Source organism: Natator depressus, chromosome 8, assembly GCF_965152275.1.
Source record: "Natator depressus isolate rNatDep1 chromosome 8, rNatDep2.hap1, whole genome shotgun sequence".
NCBI lineage: Eukaryota > Metazoa > Chordata > Testudines > Cheloniidae > Natator > Natator depressus.
Window position 1 is genome coordinate 48234919 of NC_134241.1, and position 12032 is coordinate 48246950.

The window sequence follows — 12032 nt, forward strand, 5'->3', positions numbered from 1 at the left end:
AAAAAGAAAAAAAATTCATATCTACTCATCCCTAATGCTGTACTCTCCTCACTAGGGCTATGTTCTTCCAAAACGAGAACAAACGGAAGAGGCAAACGAGGGTGGACAAAAAATAGATTTTTAAACTTAAATAAATGTTTCCTTTTAAAAATAAACTTATTTAAAATAAATTTTTAATTATGAGAGCCTATATTAAGGCCTAAACTTATTCTAATCTATTACAATTATTTAAACTAAATTAAAATAATTCAACCACTACATGCTTGCTGCCAAAGTTTTAAAGAACGTCGAATCACTGAACTCGCAGAAGTTTGTTGAAGTGCTAGACCAGCTTTTGACAGCAAAAGCCTTGTCTGCAGGTACAGAGTATTTTAATTCAGTTTATTTCAACTAGTTCAGTTCATTGACTAATTCATTCAAAGTTGAGAAATAAACTGGGAGATGTAAAAGCAGGAAAGCTTTTTTTCCTTTTCCAATATATGAATAAAAACGAGGTACAAGAGGATGAAATCTACCAGTCCTAAAATCTTGAAGGATGTGATCACTAGAAAGAATCAGTTCAAGTCACTAGCTACAGATATTTCCTTTGTTTAATAAATCAGTTATAAATGCAAAACATGTTTTGATAATCCTTTTCTCTGGTGTATACAAAACACATTAAGGTAGTTATATTTAAGTAAAAAAATTTTTTTTAATTATGCACTTAATTTTAATTTCCATCCAAATGCAGGTGTACACAAACAAGTAAAAATTAAATTATTTAGTAAATTAAAAAATGCACCATTCACCATTTTCTAACATAGTAAAAACATAAAAATTAAGAATATGTACCTTAAACTACAATTAAGGATAAGGTTATGCCACAGAGGTCATGGATTCCATGACTTCCAGAGACGTGTGTGACATTTTCCACCTGAGTTCTTGGGGGGCAGGAGACCGCCAGGAACAGCAATGTGCTGCCCCCACTCCCTGCCCCCCCAGCTTCAGTCATTCCCTGTCAGCCCCCTCCCACGGCCCATTATTTTTCATAAAAGTCAGACTGTGAATTTTTGTTTATTGCCCACAGCCTATCCCTGACTTTTACTAAAAATAACCATGACAAAATCTTAACCTTCGTTATAATTGCTTTTATAGCCATGTATAGGTATTGTGTACTCTCCTGGCGAGTGAAAAGTACCACTAAATTTAGTGTAGAAGCTTTATTTAGTTGCAAATCAATATGTTTTAATGATTATCAACCTGTCTTTTCTCTTTCCTAAAGTACAAATGCAAATTAATCACTTAAATGAAGGTTTCCTGCTCGCTGATTTAACCCATGATTAAAGTTAGTAATTTTAAAAATCACGGATTTAAACCTCTCCACCTTGAGGCAAACTACTCAGTCTTCTCTGTTCATGTCAACAACTGAAGACATCAGATTTTTTTGAGCTTTGCAAAAACAACAAAAGACAGAATAAGCCCTAAAAATATTTGAAAGACAATACAAATAGTTCAAAGTTATCATTAAGTCAGAAGACCTACTGCAAAATATCTGAAGAGAAGCCCCCGCCGAATAACACTGCCAAGGCAGTTTCCAGCCATCTTTTTTTCTCCAATCCCTGAATCCTGCTACTGCAGAAGAACTAGTGGTCTCATGGATACATACCTGGCCCAAGGAACTGACAGCCCCTGGCCCTCACTGCAGCCCAGAGGTTGGAAGAGAGTTGCTGGGGGTTTTGATGTTGAAGAATGAGCTCTGTGACTGTTCTTTCACCTAGTGACCGTGCTGCACGCATGGCCCTGATCCGCCCTTCTTCCTCTACTAGCTGGCAGTGAACTAGCGTCACAAGCTTTCTCTGCATGGGGCGACTTAGCACACTCTGAGTGGTACTGTTCAGACCCACACCTTCAGAAAAAAGCATACAAAAGACAATGAGCCAAATTTCTCCTTCTACAGGATTATCTAAAAGCATTACAGGTGTCACATTCTTCTAGCCAAGCCAACTTTCAACTTCTGTGTTTTGCAATTTAAACATCCTCTAACCAGCTCCTGCTGCACTTCATTTTAGTACATTGAACACTACATCCAAACCTGTCAAAAATGCACTGTGAACTTTGAAAGGTTCATTTCAGGCAGTGCTTGAAGGGAAAAAACAAACCAACTGCTCACTAGACAGCTTTAGTGCTTCAGCTGCTCATAGCTTTGCCAGGAGACTCAGAATGAGGTGAAGATAAATTTGTTAAAAACCTTTTAACCATAGGCAGATATGAAAGATGAAACCCTTGAGCAGGTCTAGAGAGAATAGCCTAGTAGAAATCTTTAGTAAAAGGCAAAAAGTTTGTTTGCTTTAAAGAAAAACCCAAGTATTACTAGTACCGATTATACCCCAGGCTCACTGATGGGGCCTCATCTCGGTCTCTCTCATCCTTTCTAGCTATCTCTGGCTAGCAGGTGTCTCACGTATAGACATTTACAATCACCTAGACCAGCACACAGATATTTAAATAAAAGAGTTCTATTGTTATTATAATTGTTCAAACAGGATTACTCAGACAGATCCAGTACCTATATAAGGACATGTGCAATCAGTGTTGGCTAGCCCCAGCCCTCCAGTCTAAGAGTCAAGCCACCCCGTTATAGCATGACATTGAAGTTGTTCGACTTCCTGTTCCCATCTGCTTGCTGAACAATTCAAGTCCAGCTTTCCTGGATTGACCCATGGGACATCAAACAAAATTTTACTTTACCTGTTTCAGGTTATATCTTGACTACAAAATGGAGTTTTTACGGTGAGATAGGTAAGACAAGAAACAGGTGACTTACCTCGATGTAGCTAGTGGAGGTCAAGAGCACAGGGATGGCCTTGACTAGCTACAACAAGGTAAAACCTATCAGAGACTTGTATCACTGTGATTTTAGAGTAAGATCTATCTCCCCCTCCCCCCCACAAAGCAAGGGTCACCAAACAGCACCCACCGGGGCAGTTGTGTGCGCCCACAGGACACCACTGCCGAAATGCCACCACTGAAGAACCGCCTGCCGAAATGCTGCCGAGAAGCGTTGCCGTTTCTCGGCGGCATTTTGGCAGCGACACTTCTTGCCGCTGCCGGCTTCTCGGCAGCATTTTGGCAGCGGGGTGTCTGGCGCCCGCCACAGTCTTCTGGGAATAGGAATATGCTATTCCCACAGAAAGGTTGGGGACCACGGTACTAAAGAAATAGCTTTAGTGCTTAGAAAACCCATTTCTTTAATAGGACTTGACCTTTTTTCAAGTGGGTTTAACTAGAATTATTTTGATGGTGTAAGGTCTTTTTAAAAGAAGTGATGAGCTATTATCTGGTTTCAGAGTAACAGCCGTGTTAGTCTGTATTCGCAAAAAGAAAAGGAGTACTTGTGGCACCTTATAGACTAACCAATTTATTTGAGCATTAGCTTTCGTGAGCTACAGCCGATGAAGTGAGCTGTAGCTCACGAAAGCTGATGCTCAAATAAATTGGTTAGTCTCTAAGGTGCCACTAGTACTCCTTTTCTTTTTGCGAACTATTATCTGTTATCAGTTCTCCCTTCCAAGGAAGTAGGGCAGTGCAGGACTTACCTCTCGCACTGCTGAGTGGTTTGAGGTACAACGCTAATTCTTCCACACATTTCTTGGCCTCCTCATAATGTTTGGTGTCTTCTACTCCACTGCACAAAGTAATTGGCTGCTGCTCAGGAACCTGAAAACAGATGAAGGTAAACTTACACACCACAGTATGCACAGACACACAAACACACCATACCAAGCTCTTTAATGTCAAATATTCTCTCACGCCCAACTACCCAACCTTTCCACATTAACTTGGGAACGTCCTCCAGCTTTAGAACCCTTGACATTTCACTTCATCCGTGGTATTCTTAACACTTGAAAAGCTTTTTCAACCTGAAGCTTTTAAAAATTGTTTGATATTAAACATATTGTGTGATGATGCTAAGAAGTCTAACAGTTTCTCTTTACTTAGCTAGTTGTATTATATGGCAGCACAAAGGCACTTTAGTAAGCTTGTGGCACATATCAATGTACGCCTTAGAATGAAGTTTAAAAGACATGCTGAAGCTTGCAATGATTTCAAGTTTACTTGGAATTTGTGGCAACACAACCATTTTGATTTAGTGGTTGAAATGATAAAAAGCAGAACACTTATAATTTACTGGAACACACTCCAGTATATCAGATATTAAAACAACACACCAGTTGTTTCATATGTACTGGTCATCAGTCTTTGATGCTAAAGCAAGATATTTAGAAAGACACTCAAAGCTAGTAGGCCTAAAATTAGACTTACCAGCTGGTTTGGTTTGCAGGTATGTGCAGATCTACACTGAGGACTTCGCTGCTCTAAAATTGTCTATAGAAAGGCAAATAGTCAAACTGCTGCACTGCACATTAGACTTGTGTCTAAGATGAAGCGCACAAACTGATGTATGTAATTGCTTTATTTCCTCCCCAAACTTTAATCACTTAAGGCAGTGGCTCTCAACCCCAAGTTCCACCTCAATTAAAAACTACTTGCTTACAAAATCAGATATAAAAATACAAGTTAACAGCACACTTATTGAAAACTTGCTCACTTTCTCATTTTACCATATAATTATAAAATAAATCAATTGGAATATAAAAATAAATATTGTACTTACATTTCGGTGTATAGTATATAGAGCAGTATAAACAGGCCATTGTCTGTTTGAAATTTTAGTTTGTACTGACTTCTCTATTGATTTTTATGTAGCCTGTTGTAAAATTAGGGAAATACCTAGATGAGCTGATGTACCCCCTGGAAGACCTCTGTGTACCCCAAAGGGTTCGTGTACCCCTGGTTGAGAACCACTGACTTAGGGCTACTGTCATTTTTAGTTTAGGGAGACAATGATAACAGCACATGTATCAGGCTACACTTGCAAAAAGGGCGAGACAGTAAACCCATTAACAACTAGTGACTTTGTGCTAGGTGTACACACACACTATGGAGCACAAAGTTATTAGTCTAAGACTCTAATACCACAATAGGTTAGCTGTTTTTTGTTTGTTTTTTTAAAGCATTAGGAGGAGGCATTCATTTGGAGGAGAGGAGAGTGTTCAGGAACAGTCAGCATGGATTCTCCAAGGGCAAGTCATGCCTGACTAACCTAATTGCCTTCTATGATGAAATAACTGGCTCTGTGGATGAGGGGGAAAAGCAGTGGATGTGTTATTCCTTGACTTTAGCAAAGCTTTTGATATGATCTCCCACAGTATTCTTGCCAGCAAGATAAAGAAGTATGGCCTGGATGAATGGACTATAAGGTGGACAGAAAGCTGGCTAGATCATTGGGCTCAACGGGTAGTGCTCAATGGCTCCATGTCTAGTTGGCAGCCGGTATAAAGCGGAGTGTCCCAACGGTCGGTTTTGTTCACTACTTCATTAATGATCTGGAGGATGGCGTGGATTGCACCCTCAGCAAGTTTGCAGAGGACACTAAACTTGGAGGAGATGTAGACACGCTGGAGGGTAGGGATAGGACACAGAGGGACCTAGACAAATTAGAGGATTGGGCCAAAAGAAATCTGATGCAGTTCAACAAAGATAAGTGCACAGTCCTGCACTGAGGACGAAAGAATCCCTTGCACCGCTACAGACTAGGGACTGAGTGGCTAGGCAGCAGTTCTGCAGAAAAGGACTTAGGGGTTACAGTGGACGAGAAGCTAGATATGAATCAACAGTGTGCCCTTGTTGCCAAGAAGGCTAATGACATTTTGGGCTGTATAAACGGGAGCATTGCCAGCAGATGGCGGGACGTGATCATTCCCCTCTATTCGGCATCATCTGGAGTACTGTGTCCAGTTTTGGGCCCCACACTAAAAGAAGGATGTGGAAAAATTGGAAAGAGTCCAGCGGAGGGCAACAAAAATGATTAGGGAGCTGGAACACATGACTTATGAGGAGAGGCTGAGGGAACTGGGATTATCTAGTCTGCAAAAGAGAAGAAGGAGGCGGGATTTGATAGCTGCTTTCAACTACCTGAAAGGGGGTTCCAAAGAGGATGGATCTAGACTGTTCTCAGTGGTAGCAGATGACAGAACAAGGAGTAATGGTCTCAAGTTGCAGAGGGGAGGGTTTAGGTTGTATATTAGGAAAAACTTCTTCACTAGGAGGGTGGTAAAGCAGTGGAATGGGTTACCTAGGAAGGTGGTGGAATCTCCATCCTTTGAGGTTTTTAAGGTCAGGCTTGACAAAGCCCTGGCTCGGATGATTTAGTTGAGGATTGGTCCTGCTTTGAGCAAGGGGTTGGACTAGATGACCTCCTGAGGTCCCTTCCAACCCTGATAGTCTATGATTTTTTGATTTCTTTTTTCAGCTAATTCATCAGAAATCAAAACCATCCAAGGGACACTGAAATTTTTGCCTGGCTTTGATATGGTTTCTTTATTGGGGAGGAGCTTTACCTGAATGAGATTTTAGCATATAATCATACTGATGTCCACAAATATTTCCGACAATATGATGTGTGTGTTTTCAACTTAAATTTTGCATTTGCATTCAAAAAAGTATTTAGTGACACAACATTTACAATGCATTAATTTTTTGTTGTTGGTTAAAATAAAAAAAAAATTAAGCTGTTTTATGCAATTTACAAGCTCCACCAACTGGAAGAGCTGAACTTCTATTATCCCAACCTAGTTTACACAGAAGAGCGTCATCTCCTCCATAAAAGGTTAAGATTCATATTTCCCCACCACTACAACGCGTGTGCGCACACATTTTACAAGACAAGTTAAATCTTAAAAACAAGTTCAATCCTGGCAGGAGATCAAGGATGGCCTCCAGGCTTCCTCAGCCCTGGTCTACACTAGGACTTTAGGTCGAATTTAGCAGCATTAAATCGATGTAAACCTGCACCCGTCCACACGATGAAGCCCTTTATTTCGACTTAAAGGGCTCTTAAAATCGATTTCCTTACTCCACCCCTGACAAGCGGATTAGCGCTTAAATCGGCCTTGCCGGGTCGAATTTGGGGTACTGTGGACACAATTCGACGGTATTGGCCTCCGGGAGCTATCCCAGAGTGCTCCATTTTGACCGCTCTGGACAGCACTCTCAACTCAGATGCACTGGCCAGGTAGACAGGAAAAGAACCGCAAACTTTTGAATCTCATTTCCTGTTTGGCCAGCGTGGCAAGCTGCAGGTGACCATGCAGAGCTCATCAGCAGAGGTGACCATGATGGAGTCTCAGAATCGCAAAAGAGCTCCAGCATGGACCGAACGGGAGGTACGGGATCTGATCGCTGTATGGGGAGAGGAATCCGTGCTATCAGAACTCCGTTCCAGTTTTCGAAATGCCAAAACCTTTGTCAAGATCTCCCAGGGCATGAAGGACAGAGGCCATAACAGGGACCCGAAGCAGTGCCGCGTGAAACTGAAGGAGCTGAGGCAAGCCTACCAGAAAACCAGAGAGGCGAACGGCCGCTCCGGGTCAGAGCCCCAAACATGCCGCTTCTATGATGAGCTGCATGCCATTTTAGGGGGTTCAGCCACCACTACCCCAGCCGTGTTGTTTGACTCCTTCAATGGAGATGGAGGCAATAAGGAAGCAGGTTTTGGGGACGAAGAACATGATGATGAGGAGGAGGTTGTAGATAGCTCACAGCAAGCAAGCGGAGAAACCGGTTTTCCCGACAGCCAGGAACTGTTTCTCACCCTGGACCTGGAGCCAGTACCCCCTGAACCCACCCAAGGCTGCCTCCTGGACCCAGCAGGCGGAGAAGGGACCTCCGGTGAGTGTACCTTTTAAAATACTATACATGGTTTAAAAGCAAGCATGTGAAAGGATTACTCTGCCCTGGCATTCGCGGCTCTCCTGGATATACTCCCAAAGCCTTTGCAAAAGGTTTCTGGGGAGGGCAGACTTATTGCGTCCTTCATGGTAGGACACTATACCACTCCAGGCCAGTAACACGTACTCGGGAATCATTGTACAACAAAGCATTGCAGTGTATGTTTGCTGGCGTTCAAGCAACATCCGTTCGTGTGTTATCCTCAGGAGAGTGAGATATAATCCATGGTCACCTGGTTGAAATAGGGTGCTTTTCTTCAGGGGACACTCAGAGGAGCCCATTCCTGCTGGGCTGTTTGCCTGCGGCTGAACAGAAATGTTCCCCGCTGTTAGCCACAGGGAAGGGGGAGGGTTGAGGGGGTAGCCACGCGGTGGGGGGAGGCAAAATGCGACCTTGTAACGAAAGCACATGTGCTATGTATGTAATGTTAACAGCAAGGTTTACCCTGAAAGAGTGTAGCCAGTGTTGTATAAAATGTGTCTTTTTAAATACCGCTGTCCCTTTTCTTTTCTCCACCAGCTGCATGTGTTTCAATGATCACAGGATCTTCTCCTTCCCAGAGGCTAGTGAAGATTAGAAAGAAAAAAAAAACGCACTCGAGATGAAATGTTCTCCGAGCTCATGCTGTCCTCCCACACTGACAGAGCACAGACGAATGCGTGGAGGCAAATAATGTCAGACTGCAGGAAAGCACAAAATGACCAGGAGGAGAGGTGGCGGGCTGAAGAGAGTAAGTGGCGGGCTAAAGAGAGGGCTGAAGCTCGAATGTGGCGACAGCGTGATGAGAGGAGGCAGGATTCAATGCTGAGGCTGCTGGAGGACCAAACCAGTATGCTCCAGTGTATGGTTGAGCTGCAGCAAAGGCAGCTGGAGCACAGACTGCCACTACAGCCCCTGTGTAACCAACCGCCCTCCTCCCCAAGTTCCATAGCCTCCACACCCAGACGCCCAAGAACGCGGTGGGGTGGCCACCGGCCAACCAGCCACTCCACCACAGAGGATTGCCCCAAAAAAAGAAGGCTGTCATTCAATAAATCTTAAAGTTGTAAACTTTTAAAGTGCTGTGTGGCATTTTCCTTCCCTCCTCCACCACCCCTCCTGGGCTACCTTGGTAGTCATCCCCCTATTTGTGTGATGAATGAATAAAGAATGCATGAATGTGAAGCAACAATGACTTTATTGCCTCTGCAAGAGGTGATCAAAGGGAGGAGGGGAGGGTGGTTAGCTTACAAGGAAGTAGAGTGAACCAAGGGGCGGGGGGGTTTCATCAAGGAGAAACAAACAGAACTTTCACACCGTAGCCTGGCCAGTCATGAAACTGGTTTTCAAAGCCTCTCTGATGCGTACCGCACCCTCCTGTGCTCTTCTAACTGCCCTGGTGTCTGGCTGCGCATAACCAGCAGCCAGGCGATTTGCCTCAACCTCCCACCCCGCCATAAACGTCTCCCCCTTACTCTCACAGATATTGTGGAGCACACAGCAAGCAGTAATAACAGTGGGAATATTGGTTTCGCTGAGGTCTAAGCGAGTCAGTAAACTGCGCCAGCGCGCCTTTAAACGTCCAAATGCATATTCTACCACCATTCTGCACTTGCTCAGCCTGTAGTTGAACAGCTCCTGACTGCTGTCCAGGCTGCCTGTGTACGGCTTCATGAGCCATGGCATTAAGGGGTAGGCTGGGTCCCCAAGGATACATATAGGCATTTCAACATCACCAACAGTTATTTTCTGGTCTGGGAATAAAGTCCCTTCTTGAAGCTTTTGAAACAGACCAGAGTTCCTGAAGATGCGAGCGTCATGTACCTTTCCCGGCCATCCCACGTTGATGTTGGTGAAACGTCCCTTGTGATCCACCAGAGCTTGCAGCACTATTGAAAAGTACCCCTTGCGGTTTATGTACTCGCCGGCTTGGTGCTCCGGTGCCAAGATAGGGATATGGGTTCCATCTATGGCCCCACCACAGTTAGGGAATCCCATTGCAGCAAAGCCATCCACTACGACCTGCACATTTCCCAAGGTCACTACCCTTGATATCAGCAGATCTTTGATTGCGTGGGCTACTTGCATCACAGCAGCCCCCACAGTAGATTTGCCCACTCCAAATTGATTCCCAACTGACCGGTAGCTGTCTGGCGTTGCAAGCTTCCACAGGGCTATCGCCACTCGTTTCTCAACTGTGAGGGCTGCTCTCATCTTGGTATTCATGCGCTTCAGGGCAGGGGAAAGCAAGTCACAAAGTTCCATGAAAGTGCCCTTACGCATGCAAAAGTTTCGCAGCCACTGGGAATCGTCCCAGACCTGCAACACTATGCGGTCCCACCAGTCTGTGCTTGTTTCCCGAGCCCAGAATCGGCGTTCCACAGCATGAACCTGCCCCATTAGCACCATTATGCATGCATTGGCAGGGCCCATGCTTTCAGAGAAATCTGTGTCCATGTCCTGATCACTCACGTGACCACGCTGACGTCGCCTCCTCGCCCGGTAGTGCTTTGCCAGGTTCTGGTGCTGCATATACTGCTGGATAATGCGTGTGGTGTTTAATGTGCTCCTAATTGCCAAAGTGAGCTGAGCGGACTCCATGCTTGCCTTGGTATGGCGTCCGCACAGAAAAAAGGCGCGGAATGATTGTCTGCCGTTGCTCTGACGGAGGGAAGGGCGACTGACGACACGGCTTACAGAGTTGGCTTCAGGAGGCTAAAATCCACAAAGGGGGTGGCTTTACATCAAGGAGTAGTTCAGGCAGGACTTCACGGAGGGTTCCAATAAGAAATGCACCTAAGTTATTGTTAACTTAGTTAACTTAGGTGCACCTAAGTTATTGTTCTTATTGGAACAAGGAGGTTAGCCTGGCCTCTGATTGATACATGGCTAGATCTACCTCGCAGCACCTTCTCTGTGAGTGACTGCAGTGTGACCTAGAGGAATGAGTCCCCTAGACAGGGCAGGAGGCAAATGAGTACAAACAAATCTGGTCTATTTTTTGTTTTGATCCACTCCATCTATCTTTTACATCTTTGGCTGGCAGCAGACGGTGCAGAAGGACATATTGCCTGCCTGCTCACCATAAGACGGTTCAATAGGACTGACTGCCGGACTAAAAAAAATGACCTGGTCAAGTCACTAAAAATTTAGTCCCTGCGCCCATGTCTGCCCAGGCGTTCCTGATCACACAGGCGACCAGGAGTACCTCGGACATGACGAGGACGGCTACCAGTCGTATTGTACCGTCTGCTGCTACAAGGCAATGGGTTGCTGCTACTGTGTAGCAATGCCGTGCCCCGTCTGCCAGCACCCAGGAGACATACGGTGACGGTTACCTGAGCGGGCTCCATGCTTGCTGTGGTATGGCGTCCGCACAGGTAACTCAGGAAAAAAGGCACGAAACAATTGTCTGCCCTTGCTTTCACGGAGGGAGGGAGGGAAGGGGGGGACTGACGATATGTACCCAGAACCACCCGCGACAATGTTTCAGCCCCATCAGGCATTGGGATCTCAACCCAGAATTCCAATGGGCAGCGGAGACTGCGGGAACTGTGGGATAGCTACCCACAGTGCAACGCTCCGGAAGTCGACTCTAGCCTCGGTACTGTGGAAGCACTCCGCCGAGTTAATGCACTTAATGCACTTCTGTGGGGACACACACACTCGAATATATAAAACCGATTTCTAAAAAACCGACTTCTATAAATTCGACCTTATTCCGTAGTGTAGACATACCCTCAGAGTATTACTACTATACTGGAACTGCAATCTACTTCCTCCCTCCCAACAAGAATCTTAGTCATAACTTTCTCATACAATTTCCTTCATATCTGAGTGAAAGAGGGCTTTAGGATTAAATGTTTTACCACTTCAGTCACTGGTCACTACCATAAAATGTTACAATAAGAGCTACCCCAGATAGCTTTTCTCCCAAATCTCTAGACACTAGTTTAACCAACACAGTCAATATTAACCATCATTCTAATACTACTATGTTTCCCTTACAAAGCCTCTGTCATTGTAACAATCTGCTTCTATCTGGGAAAGTACCCAGACAGAACATGTCTCGGTCTAACCATGTGCATCTATCTATGTTTGTGCTGAGGCGAGCACTCTACAGAATCCCTGCTGTAAGATTACTGTGTGCATGTTTCCATTTAACTCTGCTTCACTCAATCTAGGGACTATGGGACAACATAAAATACAACAACAACAACATT

The 12032-nt window shown here is 44.5% G+C and overlaps 1 protein-coding gene across 4 annotated transcripts in view; it reads right to left on the bottom strand.

Moving 5' to 3' along the window:
* Positions 1 to 12032, bottom strand: part of RC3H1 (ring finger and CCCH-type domains 1) — a 111399-nt gene that overhangs the window by 30501 nt on the left and 68866 nt on the right. For all 4 annotated transcript variants that reach the window (XM_074960972.1, XM_074960971.1, XM_074960974.1 and 1 more), the window contains exons 3-4: positions 3576 to 3696; positions 1646 to 1885 (exon numbers count right to left, since the gene is read on the bottom strand). In XM_074960972.1, the coding sequence (XP_074817073.1) occupies positions 1646 to 1885; positions 3576 to 3696 (361 nt within the window). The remainder of the gene's footprint in view (positions 1 to 1645; positions 1886 to 3575; positions 3697 to 12032) is intronic.